At 35.2% G+C, this 27,823-nt stretch overlaps 1 protein-coding gene across 2 annotated transcripts; it reads left to right on the top strand.

The window, feature by feature from the left end:
* The first annotated feature begins 581 nt into the window (after positions 1 to 581).
* On the top strand, positions 582 to 25,261 carry LOC140712732 (uncharacterized). Of its 2 annotated transcripts, none has more exons than XM_073020460.1 (5): positions 582 to 831; positions 1,701 to 1,796; positions 3,247 to 3,330; positions 10,776 to 10,850; positions 23,801 to 25,261. In XM_073020460.1, exons 1-5 carry the CDS (start codon positions 750 to 752, stop codon positions 23,803 to 23,805), a joined length of 342 nt encoding a protein of 113 aa, XP_072876561.1. In that variant the 5' UTR covers positions 582 to 749; the 3' UTR covers positions 23,806 to 25,261. The 2 variants fall into 2 exon arrangements, with proteins under 2 accessions (XP_072876561.1, XP_072876560.1); XM_073020459.1 differs by lacking the exon at positions 23,801 to 25,261 and adding an exon at positions 11,138 to 13,237.
* The last annotated feature ends 2,562 nt before the right edge of the window (positions 25,262 to 27,823 follow it).

Below are 27,823 nucleotides of genomic sequence, written 5' to 3' on the forward strand. Positions count from 1 at the left end.
AACAGTAACACAAAAATAGAAAACCACATATGAAAAATACAAATTTAACAAGTTAATGTCCAAAATATTATTACATTACAATCTTATCAGGTCAGACACACAACATTATTCTATTACAAACACACATATAATTATAGAATTCTTTCTACCAAAATGTGAAGTTATATTATATAATAATTTCATTACATAGAAATGAGTAATAATTGTTTTCATTATTTAATTTGACAGTTATTTTACTTTTTAAAGTAAAACATCCATTGGTCATTTGAAAAATTAGATAAAGTTGTGAATAATTATGTTAGAGATCATATTGAGGGACTAGGGTTACATGTTGTGTTCACTGAATCATTTACAATGAACATAAACATTTATAATCACAAAAAAGTATACCTGAAAATCAGTATCTGTTACAATCATTCAAATGCAATGTCATTTATTTATATTACATTATTTAGTCTATTGTTTTCTCATTTTTTAAAAAATAGCAATTAAGTCAAGGAGGGAATCTTTATGGTTAATATTTAAAATTTTATCTTTAGAAGTAAAAAAGTAGTTCATCATACATAAAAGAAAAAACAAATTTAACCTGTAAGAGTACATTATCTTTAATTTTCTTAAGTCAAAAACAGTTTACATATTAGCATCAGTGTAAACATCCTCTCTGACGTCGCAATGTTAAGACTTCTGTTGCCTCGGTCCCATCTCATTCTGACCCTGGGCTCATTGGCCCTTACAATTTAGTCTGAACAATGGAACCAGAGACATCAGCACTGTCCAGGCTCCCTGATGATCTTCATCCTTCGCCAGCGGCAATTCATGAAATAAATACAGGTAAAACTGTTATTGCTAAATAATCTCTTCTTTTAATGAGAAAATAATATTAAAAATAATGAGTTCATAACCAAGTGCTTTTAGAGGAGGACTTCAAAATCTTTTGTCTTTATAAATGAGTTTAAGATTTTCTAATTGAAGGGGATTTAAATCTCAGAAAATTACAGTTTGGTAAGTAAATATTTACAATTGCACTGGATTTAATATATTTAGGGGAATGTTATTGACTTTTGGTGAATGTCGTTGACTTTTGGTGTCTATGAGTTCTGCTTCACTTGTACTGAAGAAATACATGCAATATGCTGTGGAGAGAATTTATTTAGTGAGAATTAGATAAAGGCTTTTCATGCTCCTTTCATTAAGATTAAATTCAACTTTAAGAAGAAGCAGAAATAGGCATTTAAATTAATTTGAATATTTCTACTCTTGCTTCTATTTCCAATTTTACTGCAGATGCCAATGCCCATTATATTCTTACAATTACTATTCTACACCACTGGTATTATTACTACTACTAAAGAAAAACACGTATTGAATGGTTAATATGTTTCAAGCATATGCTATCAATTTTGTATACATTAATCTAATCTCTACAATATATCTATAAATGATTATTGTATTGTCACCTGTATATTATATATCAAGGAACTAAGAATTTTTTTAAAACAGTAAGAATTTACCACATTTCACAAAGCAAAAAAAAAAAAATAGAGCCAATTTAAAAACTTTCTTATGATTATAAAATTTGACAATTTGTATCATGTATAATATGCCATGTAATTATATGTTCAGGTAGCATATAAATATGTGTATATACATATATTTGGATTATAGTTGTTGGATGCATTTTTTTTTTTTATATTTTTTAGAGTTTTCTGAGGAAAGTACAATATACTCAGACCTCAAAGTTCATTGTTCTTCAAATATCCAGAGCGGAAAAATAACTAAAACTTCAAAAACAAAAGGTAAAAAACATTTAAAACTCTAGATTCACTTTTTGGCTTAAATATTTTAATGAACTAATCATGAAAACAGATATTCTCAGGCTAATGTTTGAATCAGGATTTTTTTCTTTTCCCTACACTTTTTAACGCGTCATAGGAACCTACAGTGCTCTGTTAAGAGCAAATGAGAATGGTCAACGAGGCAGCGACAGACACAGTGACTTAGAGCAGTGTACCAAGGTCATGGAAAAAGAATGTTTCAGGCCTGGCGTGGTGGCTCACGCCTGTAATCCCAGCGCTTTGGAAGGCCGAGGCGGGTGGATCACGAGGTCAGGAGATCGAGACCATCCTGGCTAATATGGTGAAACCCCGTCCCTACTAAAAATACAAAAAATTAGCCGGGCGTGGTGGCGGCGCCTGTGGTTCCAGCTACTCGGGAGGCTGAGGCAGGAGAATCGCTTGAACACGGGAAGCGGAGCTTGCAGTGAGCCGAGATCACGCCACTGCACTCCAGCCTGGGGGACAGAGCAAGACTCCGTCTCAAAAACAAACAAACAAACAAAAGAATGTTTCATACACAATTTCCTGGTTTGATATTTTAATTTTGAAAAAGTTAAGTGTCTTTTTAGTGCTTCAGTATTTCTACAAATGGAGGATGTGAGATACCTCATGATGAACATGATGAATGAACTTTTATTAAAACCGTCACAGAATACCTGTCTGGCCAACAGCAAAAGTTGGAGTTTTTTTCTTAACCTACTTCTATTACAAAGATGAAAGATATAGTTTAAAAAAAAAAAATTAGGGAGGGGGGTCGGCCGTGGTGGCTCACGCCTGTAATTCCAGCACTTTGGGAAACCAAGGCAGGTGGATCACCTGAGGTCAAGAGTTCAAGACCAGTCTGGCCAACATGGTGAAACCTCGTCTCTACTAAAAATACAAAAATTAGCCGGGCATGGTGGTGTGCACCTGTAATCCCAGCTACTCGGGAGGCTGAGGCAGGAGAATCACTTGAACCCAGGAAGTGGAGCTTGCAGTGAGCCAAGATCGCACCACCGCACTCCAGCCTGGGTGACACAGCGAGACTCTGTCCCCCCCCCAAAAAAAAAAAAAAAAAAAAAAAAAAAAACTGACGGGAGAGAAATGAACTAAATCCACAGCAGGATTTCTGAAGTGCTCTTTTGTAGCCTTTGGAAGAGTTCTTTACTAGGGCAACTTGTTAGTTCATGAACAGCTCATATCTACATCAAAATGTTAATGTCTTCCCAGGTTGCACCTAAATCTGCAAAATAATTTTTAGAATTACTCCCCCACAGGCTGAGGTATTTTCCCACAGCACAGTGCTCCCATGAGCTTAGATTTCAGACTAGTTCAAGTGGGTTAAATATTCTTGGCAAAAGTTATTTTTAGTATCAACTCCTGAATCTGGTTTCCTTTGATTACATTAGCCAACTTCTCTCTTTTTGAACAGTGTCTCCGTGGTGCATTGCTGCTGTGATATTTGCCTTCCTTTATATAATCACTCTGGTAATAGTGGCAGCTATGGTAGCTAAGAGTAAGTATTTTTTAGAGCAATTTCATTAATTTTTTAATTACTAAAATATAATTTTAAATAGCCTTTAAATTTGATTCTAAGGTTTTCATCAAGATACTTTTCTCATTTGTTATTTTAGTTATTGAAGAGTAATTTCATCAATTCAGTGTTTTGAGTTATCAGCAGTGGCATAGGCCCAGGTGTCCTCATCAAAAGATGTTAGTGGACAGCTGAGTATTTTGACAGAAACGGAAAATAGTACCAGTATTCTATATTTTATTATATTGTTATTGACATTAGATTCATAAGCTGTGAGATGTAATAAAATGTGAAAATGTTTATAGATATTATTGGTTTGGCAGTTAAAAGTTAACTTATTATGATATCAAGTTCAGATCATTTGAAAGAGCAATTTAATAGAGGCAATAGAAGATGGGGGGTAGAGAATCATCAAAAAATGAAAGAAAATGATCAAGATACCAAACTGAGTCTGCATATTGCTTGCACTAAATTTGTCTTAATATTATAAAATATATAGTCTTTTAAAATAATAAATTTATAAAATAATCCGTACTATAAGAAAACTAGAAACATGAAGTTCTTTCAATATAGAAAGTTAAGATGAATTTGATTCATTAAAAAAAGAAAACCCAAAACATATGAAGGCATAAATAGATATAAAGCAATTCTAATGTCAAAGTGAACTATACTAGTACAAAAAAAAATACGTAACTTTTAGTAATAAACAAACTTTTTTGAAATGTATGATTTCCTGTGAAGATACATGCTATGATAAAATGACTCAGGAAAAAAGAGACAATTTGAATAAATATTACTATATACTGCAGAAAAAATAAGTAAGTTAATCAAAGGTGTGCCTCCAAATAGATACCTGGCTGATAATTTTTAAAGAATGAATTTGAGGTTGAGCATGGTGGCTCACACCTGTAATCCCAAGACTTTGAGAGGCCGAGGCAGGAAGATCACCTGAGGTCAGGAGTTGGAGACCAGCCTGGCCAATATGGTGAAACCCCGTCTCTACTAAAAATAGAAAAATTAGCTGGGTATGGTGGCAGCCGCCTGTAATCCCAGCTACTCGGGAGGCTGAGGCAGGAGAATTGCTTGAACCTGGGAGGTGGAGGTTGTGGTGAGCCGAAATCACAACACTGCACTCCAGCCACGGTGACAGAATGAGACTCCATCTCACACACACAAAAAAAGAACGAACTCACATATATCTTAATAACAGCAAATGACTACTAGATAAACTGTTCAGTACCTACCAGAGGATGGAAGATTCTCACGCCACCCCACCTAAAATCAGTAAAATTAGTTTAGGATTATTTCTATATACAGGAAAATATTTTAGGACAACATTCCTTACAAACAGAAAAACAAAAATTCTACATAAAAGAGCCAACATAATACATCACTGTTATAATGATAAAATTCTGGTTTAAGTTGGGGATAAAAATTTGTTCACTTATCAAGAGATGTTTCAATAGGAGAAAAGGAAATAAATACAAACATATTAAACTTGATTAAGAGTATTTGTAAGAGCCTTCAGCAAATATTATCTTTCATAGTGAAACATTATAATCATTGTCAATAAAATCAGGAAGACAAGGATGACTGCTATAACTATTAGGATTCAACATTTTTTTGCATGTCTTCGGCAAGGAAAAGTCACAATGTAGGAAAACCTAGTTAGACATAATATAAACTGGAATTGAAATTAACAACTGCAATTATATGCGGATGATGCGCTTTCTTATTCAGATGCTTTAAAAAGAAACTACTGGAAAGAAAGAAATAATCAAAATAAAAAGAACAGTTCAATAAGTAAACTCAATCCAAAATTTAAATAGCTTTCTTATATACCAGCAAGATATAATATTCAATTTCCAGGCCCACTTTTCAAGCCTCTTATTTGACATTTCTTCTTAGATAGCTTTAAAAATGCTTGGCATATTACTTTCAAGCAAATATTTTATATTCGCAGCCCTGGTCCTTACTAGGATCAAGAAAAAAATCAGATACTTTAATACTATTAACTTTCTCTGCATCTGTTGACCGAATGTCTAGTGAGGTGATGCTGGGGGCCATCTGTGTTATCTCACAGCCACTGAATATCTTGGCTCACTGAGCCAGTGTAATTCTCCACATCTGCACTCCTACCCATCTAATCTGAGGCAATAACCTCCCACTCTGTCTACTCCCTAAACCCCCAAGTGATATTACTCTACCTACCCTTGATTTTTTCTAATCGATTTCCAGAATTGTCTCTTCAAAATGCAAATTTTATAAACTCACTTACATTTAATGATTAGTTTCTTAACACTGTGGATTCAGTGTAAATTTTCAAAGCCTGAACATGGTTTACAAGGCCCTTCCACCCTTCCATACTTGGTCCACGGCTCCCTTTCCCAGCTAGAGGAACACCCTTTCTCCCGAACCAGCCTCCAGCCACAGTTGTTGTCTTTTAGTTCATGGAATGTAGCATCGGTAGTGTGACTGCGTAACTACTGTGCAAACAAGGATAACCATAAGATTGACAGCCGATCATATTAACGATTACTCTGGGACAACAGGCATAAATCAGGATTTCTCTGGGAAAATTTCTGTGAATTGTAACTTTAGCCACGATCCTTCTTGCCACAGAGCATGTGCACAGACCGCTCTTTTTTCATTCTGTGACAGGTAAAAGGATAATTCAAATTATTCGCTTATAATTAGGCGAAATTTCTCTGTTATGATATCTTATGTACCAGTCATTTGTAGCATTTTCCAGTCTCGTGTGTATAATTATTTCTGTGATTATGTACTCAATGGCTGACTTCTGCTAGATTATCTTCATGAGAACAGAGCCTTTGCCTTTATTTGCTCAACATTTTATCTTCTGCTTTTGACTAGTATGTTGACACATTGTAAATATTTAGTGAAATTTTTTTACTAAATAAACCGATGTACCTAATAATGTATTTGGCATATATATAAGAGACTATGATACTTTATTAAAAGGCATAAAGAAGGTCATTAGTGAAGACATTATTATAAATTGAATATATATTAAATGTACCTTGGTGGGAAGATGAACGCTGAGATGATAATACTTTTCTGAATTCATCCAGCACTCATGTAATTTCAATGCAAGTGTATTTTCATGATAAATCAGTTCATTAAAAACTATACATTAAAGTAAAATTTTATGAGATTAATAAAATACATATTGAAAAATATTAACACAAGAGGTAAGGATCTAGCCTTTCTAGAAATAAGGCTATAAGTGATTTCACATGATACTTTCATAAAGTAAATGTATCAAAATAAAAGAAAGGAACCTTATAATAAAGTCATATGCAAATATGTACAAATAATATATAATAAAGTAATATGCACCTGTGTACAAATAATGTGTGCATATATATATGTATGCATATAAATAAAATAAGATACAGTAGGCTCTTCAAAATGACAGATGTCTAACAATAGGTATGGAAAAATAATTTTTTTAAGAATATAAACACTAAAAAATAATTTCTAGGTAGATTACAGTGCTAAAAATAACAGACCAGGAAAAAAAATGTTGAAACAGTTTGAATATATATTCAAATCCATATAATATTATCAAAAGTATAACAGTCAAAGAAGTACAAAGAATTTTTTTAAAAGATGAGGCAAAGATACATAAGTAGGAAAAATGTCCAACTTCAAAGGTTGGACATTCTCATGGAAATGAGAATGAATTTTAAAATACATCATTTGCCCATTGAATTGACAAAAATAATACTTTTCCTCATAGATTCATGTGTGGAGAACGGACCCTCTCATACAAATTTGATGTATGAAACTGTCAAGTTATATTTTACTTACATTTTACATTTACTTATACTTTAAAAATAAGAAAAAAGTATGTATGTACACATACAAACACATACACATGTATAAATTTACCCAGTTAAGTGGGAAAGACATGCAATAATCTATTAATGTGGAAGCAAGTGTTAGTATGGAAGCAATCAATAATCTGTTTGCTATGGAAACAAGAATTAACTATTCATTCATAAGCATGCAAAAAATTGAAAATGGTCAAAAAATATATATACACGGCATTTTACACTGATTTTTGTTTTTATTTTTTTGCTGAAGTAAATAGTGTCAGAGGGACCATGAAGGGAGGTGTTATTCTCTTTTTACAGTATATATTCAATTTCTTTTGTAAAGTAAATTCATGTGTTACTTGTTTAAAAGAGAAAATAATTGAAAGGGGAAATTATACTCCAGAAGTGAAAAATCTGTTCAGGGACATGTCAACATGTCAGACACAAGGTAGTAAATAGCAAATGTAGAGGTATGGCCTAGGCCTAAGATTCTTCTTCTTTTTTTTTTTTTTTTTGAGAGGAAGTTTCGCTCTGTCACCCAGGCTGGAGTGCAGTGGCACAATCTCAGCTCATTGCAACCTCCACCTCCTGAGTTCCAGTGATTCTCCTGCCTCAACCTCCCAAGTAACTGGGCTTACAGATACGTGCCACCATGCCTGGCTAATTTTTGTATTTTTAGTGGAGAGAGGGTTTCACCTTGTTGGCCAGACTGGTCTCAAACTCTTGATTTCAGGTGCTCCATCCGCCTCGGCCTCCCAAAGTGCTGGGATTACAGGCATGAGCCATCATGCCTGTCCATATGGCCTAAGATTCTGATGGATGCTCCTCTGTAATGGTGTTGTGCTGTTACAGTCCAGATATATATATTGAAATGTATTAACAAGACACGTAGGGATGTAGCCTTTCTAGAAATAAGGCTGTGAGTAATTTCACATGATAAGTTTATAAAGTAAATATATCCAAATAAAAGAAATGAGTCTAATAATAAAGTCATATGTCTCTCTGTACAAATAGTGTGTGCATATATATGTGTATGTCTATATATAATATTATACAATAGTTTCTTCAAAATGACAAATATTTAACAATAGATTTTGAAAAATAATTTTTTAGAGTAAAAAATAATTTCTAGATAGATTATGGTGCTTAAATTAACAGGTAAAATATAAGGAAATATGCGCATGTGTGTGTTTGCATGTGTGTGTACATATAGAGAGAGAGAAGGTATTACTCGGCCTTAAAAAAAAAAAGGAAATCTTGCCATTTGGAAAACATGGATGAACTTGGAGGACATTATGCTTAGTTAAATAAGCCAGACACAGAAAATATTGCATGATATCACTTACATGTGGAATCTTTTTTATTTTTAAGTTGAACTTAGAGAAACAGAGAATAGAATGGTGGTTTCCAGAGTCTAGGCAGTAGAAGAAATGGAGAGATATTGGTCAAAGGATGCAAACTTTCAGTTAAAAGATGAATAAAGTCTAGAGATGTAATGTTCACCATGGTAATTATAGTTAACAATAATGTATTGGACTCTTGAAATTAGCTAAGAGAGTAGATGTTTAGCTCTTAAGTGTTCTCACTACACACACACACACACACACACACACACACACAAGGTAAATATGTGAGGCGATGGACATATTAAGTCGCTTGTGGGAATTATTATACAGATCTACTTATACCAAAATACCACACTGTACACCCTAAATATATACAATTTTTGTCAGTCATACTTAAATAATGCTGGAAAATAAATACAATTCAATAAAATGAATTACCACTCCATATAGAAGACTATTTTATTGCTAGAGCCAAGCTGTGTTTTATAGCAAGTGGACATACTACTTTGATAATTACACCTTGGTAATGTTTGAGAACACTAGCATAGTTTAAGTGTAGTGAATACTCAGTTTTAAATGAAATAAAATATAAATTGGTAAAATATCCTGATAAACAGATGCTTTTCCCTCTGTTTTACTATTATCAAACTTTGTCCTAATAACCAAAAGGTAAGAGAGAAGCAGTTGAACCACTAGAAGTAGTTACCTGCATCAAATGAGCTAATCCTATATGTGAATTACTAATTAGAAGGGAAACCTTCAGTGGATATTAAGGGCTTAGCATAAATGAACCAGAAATCATTAAATATATGACAGAAATAGAGGAGGAAATGGTAAATAAACAAGAATATTCTTGGGTAGAAAAATAATTCATGCATAGCTTGCTTATGCAGTGATGCCTTAAGACTTAGCTTGATTATTTGGTTTCTCCTTTGGGACAAGATAGGGAAGTGGTTGTTTCACGTTCAACTAAGATCATGTTCATGACTAGCCACATCCATCCTGTGAGAATATATCTAAAATACAGACTAACCCAATTTGGGAACAAAATGGAAAATTGCAAATTTGAGCAAATGGAAAACTGGTGACAATATTTTCCTCTTTTTCCATTAAATCATCATAAGAAAAATACTCAACTTCAGTACTCTGGGTCTGGCGAGGGAGCGATTCAGCAATACTTACATTTCTTTCCATGAGTCTAGCAATGCATCAGGTACTCAAGCTGGAATAACTTGGTTCCGATAACTTAAAATCATGGGGATATGAGTTCGTACAGGACTAAACCAAAACCTTGTGGGTAAAATATTGTAAGATTTTGTTACTGGACAGGGATCAGATCTGATCTTAGTAAAGCAGAAATGCAGACAGATTTCTTCTACAATTCATGTCAAGTCTCCCAAATCTTTTATACGTGACCATGGACCATTAAGACTGAAATTAATTCAAATTAGGGATATTCATTCTTATTTTAAAAATTCAAACTGTACCATCTCTAGTGTCAGAGTCATAAAAGTGTTATAAAACACATCAATGCAAAATCGTGTAAAGATTTTATATATGAAGATAGTTAGAAATATAACTGATAAAAAATAGTACAATTGTGTAAATGGTACAATTCTGTATAATTTTAATATTAATGAATTAGAATTTTAGCATATAAATAATTCATAGCCTCTGAAGATGACTGAAAGGTACCATTATTCAAGGTATGGTCTGGGGGTGCTTACTCTGGAGGTAATTTGTAGAAAATATTGGAAAGTAATAGTGGAAAACTAGAGAAAGAAAGTTTGTATGATACTAAAATAGCTCAGCATAAAAATAATGACAATCTGAGTAGGAAAAAGTTATGTTATGTGAAGAAGGAAACAGACATATGAAGCATTGTCATGATAAACAGTACTTTGTGACTAATCAGATGTATGCTACGTCTAAGGTGTTTGCTGCAAAAATAGCATAGGTTGTTTTTTCCTGACTGCCTAGGTTAACTAACTGCTTAGAATAACATCCATCATATATACAAACATGTGCTTATTAAGTCACCATTGACTCATAAATATATTTCATAAGTAAAAGTTCATACCTTAATATAAATTGCCAATGATAATTTACTATTTGTTCTTCATTCAATTAAAACAATGAATGCATAAATTGTGTTTAAGAAATGTTGGATATCTGTTTTATTTGCCCATCCCTTTTGAAAGTGATAAGTATTTTCTTTTGCAAATATTGTGAATTTCAGTTCATTGTCTTGAGGAGATCCTGCAAAAGGCAACCATTGAGACTGCACATTGCAACATAATATCACAAAACAAAGGTAAGTATTGGTTTACAATGGGAATGTTGGTATCTATCACACATAAGCTGTTTAAATCTAGACATATTTTGTAAATAGATGTAAATATGTATTAGGTAAATATTCACTTTGTAAATATAAGACTAAAGTTAGTTAACAATGGTGTACTTATCAGAAAAACTGTCATATATCAGGACTTCTCTTGCCTTTAGGGAGGACAATTGAAAACAATAATGCAAAAATTATAATTCACTGAATGACCGTAGGTGACAAAGTTATCTTCTTGCATGTACTTTTTGTTTGTCAAGGTAATTGGTCTTCCTCCGAAGAAAACTGACATTTTATATCTACTGAAAATAAAATCTTGGCATCAAGGAAATTTGTTCTGAAGCATTGAGCTCCAGTCCCACCAAGGCAAATAATGAAGAATTGGAAGTGTTTCATGTTTCATTCTTATATTTTCTTACATATCATATAATTATAAATAGAGAATTTTTAACATCTTGTGTTCATTTAAGCATGCTAAACTCAACATTTTGTAAATTGGAGACATCTCAATCAAACTCAAAAGATCAAAATACGACCTTAAAATGATTTTAGATTTTAAATATATGTGCATACAGAAGTAAATGCAAATATAAGAAATTTCAAATGTTGGCTAATAATGGGGGAAGAAATCACATAGACATAGAAACTAAAGGGAATCTGGTCACAAGTGGCACCTAAAAAAAGAGCTAATATTTATTGATTGCTTCAAATATTCCTGGTACTACATCAATGATTGTGGGCATTAACTCATGTATTTTCCCAGTAATCTTATGATACAAGTATTATCATTGCCATTGTTGTATTAATAAGAAAACCAAGACCCAGAGAGAATGATACTTTTTTTCTGGGTATCAGAAATAGTAACAATTAGATGCTTAAAGTATGATCTAAGCTAAAAGAGTCTAACTCTAAAGATCAGGAACATAGCCATTATGCTATGCTGACCCCAGAACAAAAAATCTTAATGAATCAAATTGTAAGAATATTGCTTCTTTGTAAATAGTCAGAGCTGCTTATACAAGCAGATTTACATTTTTCCACCCTGGATGTATCTTCTAAAGAGGAACAGTGAGAAAAAGAATAATAGCTCTTCATAAGGACTATTTTGATACGAATAATTGTTTGGAATGTGAATAAAAGACATTAACAGCAGTAATGTTTCCCCCCAGTAGATCCTAGCAAGCCAAAAGAATATAGATGTCTTTTATATTTTTGTTCTCCTCTACTGTGTGACTATTACCTCTATATTATTTCTTCTTTTTCATTGTATTGAAGTTCTGTTATTGCCTTTAATGAAGACTTCAATGCAGATCAATGACGATAAATTTACAGCATATATGCTGAAAATTTCCATACAGTGTTCTTAGAAGGCACTATTCATAATTGCAATATCCTTCCCTACTGAGCGTAGACTTCACTTTGAATAACTTTCAACAGAGCATACCAGAAAGTCTCTTCCAGTTGAATTACTCTCATCTACATATGGTGCTTCAAAGTGAACTTGCATATACACATCAGCAATGAGCTCTTTCAGCAAAAGCAAGCAAAAACTGCACATAAAGAGCAATGAATTTGCTAAGGCAATCGCTCCTATGGTCTATTACCTCAAAATTTGTGGGGTTTTTTTGTTTTTTTGTTTTGTTTTGTTTTTTGAGAAGGAGTCTCGCTCTGTCGCCCAGGCTGGAGTGCAGTGGCCGGATCTCGGCTCACTGCAAGCTCCGCCTCCCGGGTTCACGCCATTCTCCTGCCTCAACCTCCTGAGTAGCTGGAACTACAGGCGCCCGCCACCACGCCCGGCTAATTTTTCTGTATTTTTTAGTAGAGACGGGGTTTCACCATATTAGCCAAGAAGGTCTCGATCTCCTGACCTCCTGATCCGCCCGCCTTGGCCTTCCAAAGTGCTGCGATTACAGGTGTGAGCTACCGCGCCAGGCCCAAAATTTGTTTTTATAAATCACAATTTCCCCACAACCTAGAGTAGAAGAGATAATATCTGAATTTTTCACAACTGATACAAAATATCAAACTATATATTATCAAAGGCTTATGAACTCCAGTAGGGCGAATAAAATGACAAGTTAGGTGTATCATATATAACTGTTGAAAAAAAAGACAAACAGAAACTTAAAGATAGGAAGAGAAGCAAAGTTTACTTTCAAAGGAGCAACAATTATAATGGCAGCTAACCTATAAAAAGAAAAAGAAAATGAAGGCTATATGATTACTGATTGACAACAACTGCCATACTAAAATTCTATTCTCAGAGGCAACTATCTAATCAAATGTGAATGATATGAGCATCTAATTATACTCCATAGGTAAAAGAAAGATCATTTAAGTAGAACAAAAACAATGTATTACCTTTATATCTGTATTAAGAAAGTACACTAGAAGAATATCCTTTTTTTTTTTTTTTTTTTTTTTTGAGATGGATTCTCACTCTGTGGCCCAGGCTAGAGCACAGTAGCATGAACTCGGCTCACTGCAGCCTCCACCTCCTGGGTTCAAGCAATTCTCCTGCCTCAGCCTCCCAAATATCTGGGAGTACAGGCACATGCCACCACGCCTGGCTAATTTTTGTATTTCTAGTGGAGACCGGGTTTCACCATGTTGGCCAGGCTGGTCTCAAACTCCTAACTTCAGGTGATTCGTGAGAGCTGGGATTACAGGCGTGAGCCATTGCGCCTGGCCCAGAATATTCTTTTGGTTTAAGAAAATGATCTCAGATGAGACCTCAAAGACTCTGGATAAAAGACAATGAAATAGGTAAATACAGATATAAGTCTAAATGAATAGCAATTATATGAAACCATAAATAATGTCTACTATTTTAATTGCATAAAACTAAAGTTTACTACATTACATTCACTTGCGTTAAAATAAGAGTTGCATTTTAACTCAAAAGAGTAATAAATGGAACTAAAAAGCTCTAAGTTTCTTATAATGGCTGGGAAGATGTAAAGTAACTATATATATTGGACATTAGTAAGTCAAGGATGAATATTATGACTTTCAGAAAATGACCAAAATAATAGCAAAATACTCTATATAACTATGATGATGATGAAGGAATGCATCTTAAAAATGGAACAACAGTAATGTAATGGAGTAATTATCAATCACTAGAACAATATTTAATTAAGTCAATAAGAAGAATATGTATTAGAATCATTCTTAGAATTTTATGCTGAAGGCTGTGGGCATTCTAGCAAGAACTATCTACTGTGTCTTTAGTGGGGTATTCAGGAGGCCATGGGTTACTCAGGGTGGATATTACAGAACAGAATAAATGCTTTTGATCTCAAAAGTAGAAGCATCCCCAGGTACCTCAGAATCACAGTTTCCTTGTGTTCCTCTTTCCTATCAACTAAGTCTTGCTTGCAGACTAGTTCTAATTATCTCTGCTCATTGCTCCTTTTGCTACAAATGATTTAAGTTTCTTTGGCTTCCTCATAGGTCTTATGGATTTCCTTTTCCCAAGGTTTGGTGTATATATCTAGAGCTTGGGAAACCATATATATTTTTTCAACCTCTTTTTCTAATGAAAGATAGCCATGTGCATTTGTGTGAAGAAGTCATATTAAGAGTCTCATCTTCACATAATTCTTCACTTTCTATTTCTTTCAGTGACAAGCGAAGACATGAATTAAACGTTCGAAGTCCCCATTTAGCTCTATTTCTTCCCCCTGAGACATATATGTATTTGGAAGGACTACTTTGTCTCCAGGTAGACTTAGTGGTAGTTGATTCTTCCAATTTTTTCAATAGCTGAAATTTCAAACATAGTCATGATCTAAATTTCCATTTTTCAATAGATCCTTTGTTCCAGGACTTTGTAGTCCCCAGATACAATTCCTATGAACAACTTATCACTGACTATTCTATTTTGGTTGAATTCCCCATTATTGTTCCCCCAAAGAGAATGCCTCCTATCCCAAAGTGGTTGGAGAGAATATGTGAATATGTTCTACTTCCAAAAGCCTATTATTCAGAAAGAGTAGTTTATATTCCGTGTTGAACACTGTCTAGTAATGAAATAATAAAAACACCACAAATGACTCATGATACAAGATAAAAAACAGGGGTAGTGCATGGTGCCACTGAAACTTGTCAGAGCAAAAAGAGGCGAGCTTGAGCTAAGCACAACTGAACACAGTATAAATTTTACTACAGAAAAGAAATTCTGTTTCCTTTGGACTCATATGTTTATAGAGGTTTGGGGTAAGCAAGGAAAAACTGACCTAAGCTAGATACACTAGGTCATCAGCAGGCTAGCAAGTTTGTCTCCCTACAATTATTAAAATACTCAGAATGTTAAGTAAAGAAGTCAAGAAAATTTAGAATGTGACTCTCCAGGACATTAAGACATTCAAAAGTAGCCACATATATGGGAAAACAAAAAGCCACACAAAGACCCAGGAAAAATTCATGCTCCAAAAGACCTGAGAAGATCTCAAGCCTTTACCTAAGGCTAATCCCAAAGCCTAAAGTACATAGTTAATAAATAGAGAATTGCCTTGGCACAGAGCCAGTCTTCAAAGATTGGGAGACGTAGCTATTTTTTTCAAGTGCTCAATTTTCAAAAACATCACAGGGCATACAAAGAAACAGGAAAACACAACCCATTGGAAGAAACAAAATGAATCTTTAGAGATTGCTCATGAGGGAGCACAAATATCAGATTAGTAAACTAAGACTTCAAAATAACTATACTAAATATGCTCAAAAAGTTAAAGAAAAAAACAGAAAAGTAACTAAAGAAAATTGGGTGATACATAGAACAAAATGATAATATCAACAAATACAAAATGTTAATATAAAAATAAACCCAAACAAATTCTAGAGATGAAAAATTAAATAATAGAACTGAAAAATGTACTATTACCACACACACACACACAAAAAGAGAATCAGCTACCTGGAAAGTAAACCATTTGAAATTATTAAACCAGAAGACAAGAAATTTTTTAAAAGAATAGAGAAAAGTGAACAGAGACTAACAGATTTAAGGGACATTATTTAACAGACCAATATACCCATTATAAGTGTCATAGAATACGAAAAGAAACAGTATTTAAAAAATAAAGAAATTTGCCAAATTTGATTAAAAAAAAAAAAAAAAAACATGAATCTACAAATCCAAAAAGCTTAATGAATTCCAAGTAGTATAAATGCAAAGAGATCCATGAAAAGATGTAATCACACTGGCAACAGCCCCAAAGCCAAGAAGCAAATCTTGAAAGAAAGAAAGAAAGAAAGAAAGAAAGAAAGAAAGAAAGAAAGAAAGAAAGAAAGAAGAAAGAAAGAAAGAAAGAAAGAAAGAAAGAAAGAAAGAAAGAAAGAAAGAAAGAAGAAAGAAAGAAGAAAGAAGAAAGAAGAAAGAAGAAAGAAGAAAGAAGAAAGAAAGAAAGAAAGAAAGAAAGAAAGAAAGAAAGAAAGAAAAGAAAGAAAGAAAGAAAGAAAGAAAGAAAGAAAGAAAGAAGGAAAGAAAGAAAGAGAAAGAAAGAAAGAAAAGAAAAGAAAACAAGAAAATATTTGTCACAAACAAGGTCTCCTTGATAAAATTACCAGTGGAGTGTCCAGCAGAAACTTTGGAGGCTGCAAGACAGAGAGGTGGTATATCTAAACTTATGAATAAAAAAACTGTCAGTCAAAATTTTACTATCTGGCAAAACTGTCCTTAAAAAATGAGGGTGAAATTAAAGCATTTCAAGATAAAAACAAAAAAAAAATCAGAGGCAGTTTACTGCACTAAGCCTGCCCTACGAGAAAAGCTAGAGAGAGTTCTATAGAGTAAACTGAAAGGATGCAAAACAATAATTCATCATCATCATATAAAGATACAAAGATCTCTGGTAAAGATAAATGCATCAGCAAAATATAATGCTCAACATCATTAAGATTCTGGTGTGTAATATCACTTTTTATTTTTTATAAGATTTTGAAGCAATTGAGTAAATATAATAATAAATCTATGTTAATGGTTACAAAATAAATGCAGATGTAATTTGTGATATTGATATCATAAAGCAGAGGGGTGGAGCTGTGTAGGGGTAGAGTTTTAGTTTGCCACTGAAGTTGTTAGTATTCATTAAAAATAGGTTGTTAAAAAATGTAAATATTATAAATAGTCTTTTTAAGTTAACACAAATTATAGAATATACACAAAGGAAAGGAGAAGATAATAAAAATGTGTCTCTACAAAAAAAAAACAAAACAAAACAGCTAAACACAAAGAAAGACAATAATGGAAAAAATGAGTGAGAAAATAACTATAAGACACCCTGAATTAAATAGGAAAACGGAAAATATAAGTCCTTCCCCATCAGTAATTGCATTAAATATGAATGAATTGAAATTCCCAATTAAAAGGCATAGATGGACAGAATTGATAGCAAAAGCAGGATCTAACAAGAAGGTGTCTATACAAGCTCACTTCAGAGTTGAGTTGAAAACACATATAAGTTGAAAATGAAAGAATGGAAAAGATATTCCAAGCAAATAGTAACCAAAAGAAATTGGGATGGCCATACTAATGTCAGATAAAATAAATGTACATATATATATATATATAAAAGACAAATAACATCATATATTAATAAAAGTGTCAATTCATCAAGAATAAATAACAATTATAAACATATAGGCACTAAATATCAGAACCTCTAAATATATGAAACAAACATTGACATAACTGAAGAGAGAAATAGACAGCTCTCCAATAATACTTGGATAATGTAACGCCTACTTTCAATAATGCAAAAAACAACCAGGGCAATAAGAAAGTAGAGGACTTGAGCAGCACTATAGACCAACAGGACCTAAAAGACATATAAAACACTCCATCCAACAACAGCAGAATATAAATTTTTTTCAAGTGCACATAGAGAATTATTCAGGACAGACTATATGTTAGACCACAAAGCTGGTCTTAATTAATTTTAAACAACTAAACTCATAGAAAGCATTATTTCCTATCACAATGGAATGAAACTAGAATTCATTAACAGAAGTAAAACTAAAACATTGAAAATTAGGTGGAACGTAAACAACACTTTTAAATAACCAATGAGTCAAAGAAAAAAATACAAGGGAAATTAGAAAATATCTTAAGGCTAATGAAATTTAAAACACAACATATCAAAACATATGGGATGCAACAAACGTAGTGCTTAGAGGCAAATTTATATCTTTACATACATTGGAAAGAACATCTTAAACCAACAACCTAACTTCATCCCTTAAGAAACTAGAAAAAGGAAAAGAAATTAAACCCAACACCAGCCAAATGAACAATATAATAAATATTAGAAGATATGTACATAAAATAGAGTGGAAAAATAGAGAAAATTTAAAAAGCCAAAAGTTGGACTTTAGAAAAGATTAACAATATTAGTAAACTTTAGCTACAATGAATAATTTTTTAAAATCCTCAAATTACTAGTAGAATATGAGACCCTGCATTTTAGCTATTTGGTACTGCTTTCTACAAGGGTTGAACTAATTTACACTCCCACTAACAGTATATAAATACTCCCTTTTCTCCGCATCCTCACCAGCATCTCTTACTTTTTGACTTTTTAATAATAGCCATTCTGACTAGTGTGAGGCAGTATCTCATTGTGGTTTGGATTTGCATTTTTCTAATGATCAACGATACTGAGTTTTTTTCATATGCTTGTAGGCCACATGTATGTCTTCTTTTGAGAAGCGCCTGTTCATGTCCTTTCCCTCCTTTTCATGTTTTTAATTAATTAATTAATTTATTTATTTATTGAGACTGATCTCACTCTGTTGCCCAGGCTGGAGTACAGTAGCGCAATCACAGCTAACTGCAGTCTCCACCTCCTGGGTTCAAATGAGTCTCCTACCTCAGCCTCCAGAGGAGCTGGTGTTACAGGCACGCGCTACCACGCTTGGCTAATTTTTCCTTGTATTTTTAGTTGAGACGGTGTTTCACCATGTTGACCAGGCTGGTCTCAAACTCCTGACCTCAGGTGATCCGTCCTCCTTAGTCTCTCAAAGTGTTGGGATTACAGGAGTGAGCCACCACGCCCAGCCTTTTGCCTACTTTTTAATGGGATTGTTTGTTTTTCTCTGGTAAACTTGTTTAAGTTCCTTCGAGACGCTGGATATTAGTCCTTTGTCAGGTGCATAGTTTGCAAATATTTTCTCCCAGTCTGTACATTGTCTGTTTACTCTGTTGATAGTTTCTTTTCTTTTCTTTTCTTTTCTTTTCTTTTCTTTTCTTTTTTTTTGAGACGGAGTCACTGTCACCCAGGCTGGAGTGCAGTGGCACGATCTCAGCTCACTGCAATCTCCACCTCCCGGGTTCACGCCATTCTCCTGCCTCAGCCTCCTGAGTAGCTGGGACCGCAGGCGCCTGCCACCGTGCCCAGCTAATTTTTTTTTTTTTTTTTTTTTAGTTTTTTTTTTTTTTTTTTTGTATTTTTAGTAGAGACGAGGTTTCACCATATTAGCCAGGATGGTCTCGAGCTCCTGACCTCATGATCCGCCCGTCTGGGCCTCCCAAAGAGCTAGGATTACAGGCGTGAGCCACCACGCCCTGCCCTCTGTGGATTGTTTCTTTTTGCTATGCAGAAGCTCTTAAGTTTCATTAGATCCCACTTGTCAATTTTTGCTTTTGTTGCGATTGCTTTTGGTGTCTTTGTCATGAAATCTTTGCTCATTCCTGTCTGTGTCCAAGATAGTATTGCCTAGGTTGTTTTCCAGCGTTTTTATAGCTTTAGACAGAACTACCATTCAATTCAACAATCCCGTTACTGGGTATATATCCAGAAGAATATAAATCATTCTACCACAAAGACACATGCGTGTGAATGTTCACTGCAGCACTATTCACAATAGCAAAGGCATGAATTCAACCTAAATACCCATCAATGACAGACTGAAGAAAGAAAATGTGGTACATATACACCATGGAATACTATGCAGCCATAAAAAAAGAATGAAATCACGCCTTTTACAGGAACATGGATGGAGTTGGGGGCTACTATCCTTAGCAAACTAATGAAGAAACAGAAAACTAAATACCACATGTTCTCATTTATAAGTGGGAGCTAAATAATAAGAACTTATGAACACAAAAAAGGAAACCACAGACACTATGGTCTACTCAAGGGGATAGGGTGAGAGAAGGGAGAGGAACAGAAAAGATATCTGTTGGGCACTAGGCTTAATGCCTGAGTGATGAAATAATCTGTACAGCAAACCCCTGTGACAGATGTTTACCTACGTAACAAGCCTTCACAGGTGGCCCCAAACCTCAAATGAAAGTTAAAAAAAAAAAAAAAAAAAAAAAGACACTGTGGAAGAAAAGATGCCTGAATCTGAAGACATAGCAATGAAAACTAAACAAAATGAAACACATTAAAGAGCATTTAAAAAGTGTATGAACGGCCGGGCGCGGTGGCTCACGCCTGTAATCCCAGCACTTTGGGAGGCCGAGGCGGGCGGATCACAAGGTCAGGAGATCGAGACCATGGTGAAACCCCGTCTCTACTAAAAAATAGAAAAAAAAATTAGCCGGGTGCAGTGGCGGGCGCCTGTAGTCCCAGCTACTGGGGAGGCTGAGGTAGGAGAATGGCGTGAACCCGGGAGGCGGAGCTTGCAGTGAGCCGAGATTGCGCCACTGCACTCCAGCCTGGGCGACAGAGCGAGACTCCGTCTCAAAAAAAAAAAAAAAAAAAAAAAAAAAGTGTATGAACGGAGTATCAGTGACCTGTGGGACAGCTGCAAGGGGCCCAACATATGCATAAAAGCAGTCTCTGGATACATAGGAGGGGGCAAAAAGTATTCAAAGAAATTATAGTTGAAAACTGAGATTTAAATAGTGAAATTGAAATGTTTCCAAATTTCTAGAACTATAAGCATATAGATCTAGAAAGCCCATGAACCCCAAGCAAAAGAAACATGAGAAAATCTACTCAAATGTACATTATAATTAAGTTCTTCAAAACTAGTGATAAAAAGTATTTAAAGCATTAGATAGAAATGTTTTATGCAGAGGATTGTCAAACTTTGCTTATTAAAAGTTAAATTATTCATCTTTTTTTTTTTTTTTTTTTTTTAACAACTGCCCACTGACTCACTCAGGACAGCAAAGCCAGTAATGCTATGTTCAATCAAGCATTCTAGGCCCAAGTCACACCTCACACCACTGCACTCCCAACCCTGGTTCATTCCTTCCTGTGTACAGACAGCTGTGATAGTTTTACTCCCTATCACCCCACCATTCTTCTTCAGTGTCATGTCTTGGTTCACTTAAATCACTTTCCTCTGAAAGTTATTCCTCTTTCTCAAAGATGAAGAGTCTTCATGTTCTTATGTTCTCAAGACACATCCTCTCATGGAATCCACTGTCTTCCCTGTAATGATTGTTCGTTTAGTGCCTTTGCTTGTTTCAGACTACTAATGATTCTATACAATCATGAATTCAAATCATAAGTAACATGAGGGAAGAAGAACTAACTTCTTATAACTTGAGAATGTGGTGGTGTTTGTTGGTTTGTTTGTTTTTTGGAGACAAGATCTCATTTTGTTGCTCAGACTGGAGTACAGTAATGCAATCACAGCTCACTGCAGCCTCAACCTCCCAGGCTTGAGTGATTCTTCCACCTCAGCTTCCCAAGCAGCTGGGACTACAGGTGCACATCACCATGCCAGCTAATTTTTGTATTATTTATAGAACATACATAATACAGCTGCACATTACCACACACAGCTAATTTTTGTATTATTTATAGAACATATATTTATAGAACATAAATATGTTGCTGAAACTGGTCTCAGAATCCTGAGTTCAAGGGATTCACCCACATCAGCCTCCCAAAGTGCTGGGATTACAGGTATGAGCCACCATACCTGGCCTGGTGTCTTTTCAGTAACAAAACAAGCGTAAGATTATCCACTTCAATAAGTAAAAAGCAGTAATTTAATTTGATGTGATTTTTAAGAAAATCTTTGTTTCCTCGGAGGAACTGGTACGTCGTTTCACCAGAATTCAGGAGAAATGTGTAATTGACCAGACCAGAGGTCCCCAAGCCCCCGCCCACAGACCGGTACGGTGGCCTGTTAGGAACCGGGAGCACAGCAGGAGGTGAACGAGGAATGCGTGAGCAAAGCTTCACCTGTATTTACAACCACTCCCCATTGCTGGCATTAGCACCAGAGCTCTGCTTCCTGTCAGGTCAGCAGAGGCATTAGATTCTCACAGGAGCATGAACCCTGTTGTGAACTGCGCATGCGAGGGATCTAGGTTATGTGCTCCTTATGAGAATCCAATTCCTGATGACCTGTCACTGTCTCCCGTCACCCCCAGATGGGACCACCTACTTGCACGAAAATAAGCTCAGGGATGCCACTGATTCAACATTATGGTGAGTTGTAGAATTATTTCATTATATATTACAATGTAATAATAATAGAAATAAAGTGCAGAGTAAATGTAATGCGCTTGAATCATCCCAAACCATCCCCGTCTTGCTCCCATCCATGGAAAAATTATCTTTCATGAAACCAGTCGCTGGGGCCAAAGAGGTTGGGGACCACTGGACCAGACCATTCCTTTTTGTGTTTGCCAAAGAAATAGTATAAAAGGGCTGGGCACGGTGGCTCATACCTGTAATCCCAGCACTTTGGGAGGCCAAGACTGGAGGATTACCTGAGGTCAGGAGTTTGAGACCAGACTGGCCAACATGGTGAAACCCCGTCTCTACTAAAAATACAAACATTAGCCAGGCTTGGTGGTGCTTGCCTGTAATACCAGCTACTCGGGAGACTGAGGCAGGAGAATTGCTTGAACCCGGGAGGCAGTGGTTGTAGTGAGCCAAGATCACACCACTGTACTCCAGCCTGGGCAACAGAGTGAGACCCCATCTCAAAAAAAAAAAAATAGTATAATAACAAATAATCACTCACTGTCCCAAACTCCAGAATGAAAGGTTAACATATTAACATCTGTAGTTAATGCTAGCAAGGCAATATATGTTAGCTCCAGTTTATGAGACTTTAGAAATCCCCATTATAAAATTATTACTACATTAAATAAGTCATTGATAATGATGGTAAATGGATGAAACATGGCACTTGTGACTGCTTTCAGTCATCCTTTCCTTAGCCAGAAAACATGCTCTTAAATATCTGAGACTCCTGGTCTGAATCTTCTCTAGCTTCACAGACCCAAGACCCTTTATATTACCTTAATATGCTATCCATTTTTAAAGTATCATGTGACTTTGAAACCACTTTGTACTGACTTTCTTCAACATATAATGGAAGTTAATAATCAAAGGGGTGTGGCAAATGTAAATTTTAGGATGCATTTAAAAGGTAACTGATATTAATACCCAAGTTTTATCTAGGTCAAGTAGAAAACTTCGGGACAAATACAAAAATGAGCCGGGCGTGGTGGCAGGTGCCTATAGTCTCAGCTACTCTGGAGGCTGAGGCAGGAGAATCAGTTGAACCCGGGAGGTGGAGGTTGCAGTGAGCAGGAGAGTTTGCCACTGCACTCCAACCTGGGCGACAGAGTGAGACCTCCGTCTCAAAAAAAAAAAAGAAAAGAAAAAAAAGAAAAGAAAGGAAAAGTTTGGAACAATGTAACACAGAAGCAGATGTTCTTAACCTTCTCTTTGTCTAGCTACAGAACCCAAACCAAGGGGTAGGATCTTTAATAGGAATAATACACATCACTGAAAGGACTCTGGAGCCTTTGGGTATGCTAAAATGTTTGGGGCCAAATGACTCAGGGGAACTTTTTATTTGCTCATCCTTTCTTGGTTTCCAGCACAACTCATAACAGCCCCCTAAAAAAAAAGAAAAAGAAAAAGAAAAAAGCTATCACCACCTTAGGAAATGTCAAGAGAGAGAGTGGTTGAGGAGATGTGAATGTTTCCTTCTAGGTTGACAGCCTAATGCACCAGGATAGAAATAAAGACAGAGATCAGGACAGAAGTTGAATTCCTAGGAAATCTGAGCATGACGGACAAGGTATGTACAATAAGTGATCCTACCAGTTGGACTTCGAGAAAACAAAAGGACTACTATACTCCTCACTTTGTTAGAGCTGAAAACCATAAAGCTAGAGTGATGGCAGCTCCTGTGAACTCCGATGAAACCACAAAGGAAGTCATTGGGTCAAGAAATGCATTACGAGCCACCGTGAGGCACGACCACCCTTCTGCTTTGCAGAGTTCAGAGTAAGAGTCCCTTCCTGTGTGAAAGGCACTGACTGCTACAGCCTCCAGGACACCTTCTCACTGCATATGTGTGATAAATGTGAGATTCATTATTTTGTTCTTTGTAGAAAATTAAGTATGAAGTAAGTTCTTACTTTTTTGTCAAGTCTTTTCAAGGTTGCTTCTCAATAAATTCTTTTTTAAAAAATTGACGATTTCCCCAAGAGTTTCTCCACTGGTTGCAAACCACATCTTTAATTTTCTTGGAAGCATTTTGATATTATGATTAAGGACACAAGTTTGATACCAGAAAAGGCAAGATATTAGTTTGAGTTGTGTCACTTATTATATTTATAACTTTGGTCCAGTTGAATTCCCTAATCTACTTTTTCCACATCTGTAAAATGAAGGGGATAAAAGTATCCTCATCATAAGGTTTTTCTAGGGATTGAATGAGAAAACATTGTTAACTGTTGTTATTGTTTCTTGTGTCTTCTTTGTTTGAAATTCAATACTCTTTCTCCTTTGGTTCAGTTTTACGATTTCTTTTTCTTTCATGAAATACCTTATTTATAAAATCCTCATAATGTGGCAGAATCAAGGACTGCCTCAGTTGTTTACTATAAGGGATGTTAGGAACTCCCTTGTCCCCTCTTAAGCCTAATTTAGATTCCCCCCCACTGGTTGGCTGATGCCAATGACTCCATACTTGGAAATACATTTACTTTGTTTATGGGTGGAATAATAGAGTACCCATTATCCGTCACGTATAGCTTATTGTATGTGAGTTTATATCTGAATAATTATAGATGCAAATGGAATCAAAATTGGTATTTTCAAGTGTGAACGTGTTAAAATCTCCATTGTAACAGAATGGTAATGATGTTCTATCTAAGCATATGGCTCAAAGAAAACAAAAAATGCAATCATCAAGCAGAAAGTATATTTATGATCGGGCATGGTGGCTCACGCCTGTAATCCCAACACGTTGGGAGGCCGAGGTGGATGGATCACCTGAGGTCAGAAGTTCAAGACCAGCCTAGAAAACATGGTGAAACCTCATCTCTACTAAAAATACAAAAATTAGCTGGGTGTGGTGGTAGGCACCTGTAATCCCAGCTACTTGGGAGGCTGAGGCAGGAGAATCACTTGAACCCAGGTGGTGGAGGTTGCAGTGAGCCGAGAGCACAGCATTGCACTCCAGCCTGGGCTACAGAGTGAGACTCTGAAAACAAAAAAAAAAAAAGAAGGAAAAAAAAAGAAGGAAGGAAGGAAGGAAGGAAGGGAGGGAGGGAGGGAGGGAGGGAGGGAGGGAGGAAGGGAGAGAAAATACATCTAAATACAACTCATTTCACACAATAAAATACACATAAAAATAAAATTTTAGGAAGTTTATTGGTGTCAACAGAGCAGACAAAACTTACTTATCATTACCATAATTGTTTTCAACACAATATTGTTTTCTGTGCCATAAAGAACCATAGTCACGTACCATTTTTTTAAAAAGAGTGTCCCTCTAGTGTCTCCAAGATTTTCTTCGTAGCTTCTGATGCTCATTGTTCAGAGATTTTTGATACTGATTTCTTGATCTGTAAAAGTCTCATAGACTTTTTTCAAAAACAGGATTAGAAAAATTGTGGGGGACAAAAACAGGATCAGGATCAGAGAATTTCCATTCCATCCTGTGATAGTGTCTAAATGATGTGATGAGCAAAACATGCAGGACCAAAATGTACATAACTTCACTGAAGTAGTGACATTAGCACCAGTGACAATCACGGTCAGGCATATGCACATTGCGACTGTCTCCTGGACAACAGTGATTGTAAGACTTCATATATTTTGAGAGGCATGCTAATCTCAGAGACATTAAAATGTAAAAAACAATATGTATTAGTCTATACTCATGCTGCTATAGAGACATCCTCAAGACTAGGTAATTTATAAACGAAAGAGGTTTAATTGACTCACAGCTCTGCATGGCTGGAGAGGTCTGAATCGTGGCAGAAGGGGAGGCAAACACGTCCCTCTTCGCTGGGTGGCCAGGACAGAAATGCCAAGTAGAGGGAGGAAAGCCCCTTATAAAACCATCAGATGTTATGAGAATCACTCACTATCATGAGAATTGCATGGGTGTAACTGCTCCCATGATTCAATTACCTTCCCACTCAGTCCCTCCCGTGACACGTGGGGACTAGGGGAACTTCAATTCAAGATGAGATTTGCTTGGGGACAGAGTCAAACTATACCACAATGTATCTTAGACTCACTGAATTAAATAAAATAAAATATGAAAGTGAAGAAAACTCTCTTATAAAAATGAGTCAGTCTTAAAAACACGCACAAAATACTGTATCAAGCCTAAGATTGAAAGGTATTAAATTTTCTAAAAATGTTATACAGAACTTAGCACATCTACTTACACGAAAAGTGTAAGTATATAAAAATGTAATACATCTACTTGGATAAGATGTTTGCAAAAATGAATTATAAATGTTAACCAACTAATTAAATCACATTCCAATAAATTGTTCTCAGGACTTAGATGATATTAGAAATATAAAAACTCAGACAGTATGATAAAGGCTAAACAAATTACAAATGTAATTGATGTTAGCTCAGTAGAAGTATGTGGACAATGCAGCATCATGGAAAATATTATTGATATAAACAGAAATTCCCCCCTGAGGTCAGGAGTTCAAGACCAGTCTGGCCAACATGGTGAAACCCCATTTCTACTAAAAATACAAAAATAGATCAGGCATGGTGGTGCAGGCCCGTATCCAAGCTACTTGAGAGGCTAAGGCAGGAGAATCACTTGAACCCAGGAGGCGGAGGTTGCAGTGAGCCGAAATCATGCTACGGCACTCCGGACTGGGAAACAGAGCAAGACTCTATCAAAGGAAAGAAAGAAAGAAAGAAAGAGAGACAGAGAGAGAGAGAAAGAGATAAAAGAAATTCCCTACTCATTTAGACTAAGAAATATCTGCTGATTCTCCATTTAATGGGACTATGAAGGAAGACTTCAATGTGGCTCCTTATTTGAATTCAGTCCAGCAGATGTGAAATATCTAAACACAGCCAAAACAAATGAAAACATCTCACATCAACAATCCTAAAAAATAAAAATTATTTGCACATTATAGGAATGATTTGATAAACGACATGTTGTTCAATATTCCATTCGGTCAATAGTTTTTTGGTATATAATTACAGAATAAAATAGAATATGCATTTTAATTTTATCCACAGAATAATATTGTATGCTAACATATATTGCTATACACCCTAGTGTAAATTCAAATTTTGTAGATATGTCGAAGTGTTTTCTCAGCCAAGTCACAAATCATGTTTCCTACACGATCTTGTGAAGCAATTGCTCTGTTGAAGCAAGAGGATAATTCTGAACTGCATAAGAGCCTGTTATACACACTTCAACTGTGTCATTTATTACATTGCACTGTCATTGATGTTTATTAGTATGTCCAATGGAGTTCCTTAAAAAATGTAATATATATTCATACTTTTAATACCATGTAATTTTATGTTTACTAGTATATAATAAACATAAAATTTGTGTATATGGGATGAAAAAAATCCCCACAATTTCTACATTCAGACTGTAGTGACAAATTTGCACTTATCTCTTTCCAGTCAGAGGTTTCTACACACAGAGAACCAAGAAAGGAGGGAGCAATATATAATTAAGTAGGGCAACTTAATATAAATTCAACTTTACATAAATCC

Source organism: Chlorocebus sabaeus, chromosome 11, assembly GCF_047675955.1.
Source record: "Chlorocebus sabaeus isolate Y175 chromosome 11, mChlSab1.0.hap1, whole genome shotgun sequence".
NCBI lineage: Eukaryota > Metazoa > Chordata > Mammalia > Primates > Cercopithecidae > Chlorocebus > Chlorocebus sabaeus.

What these genes read in the sequence shown, in the direction of transcription:
- LOC140712732 (XM_073020459.1), top strand. Translation starts at nt 750, where the DNA reads ATGGAACCAGAGACATCAGCACTGTCCAGGCTCCCTGATGATCTTCAT. An exon ending in TAAAACTTCAAAAACAAAAG is followed by an intron (nt 1,797 to 3,246) that starts GTAAAAAACATT and finishes CTTTTTGAACAG; the next exon opens with TGTCTCCGTGGTGCATTGCT. An exon ending in GGCAGCTATGGTAGCTAAGA is followed by an intron (nt 3,331 to 10,775) that starts GTAAGTATTTTT and finishes TGTGAATTTCAG; the next exon opens with TTCATTGTCTTGAGGAGATC.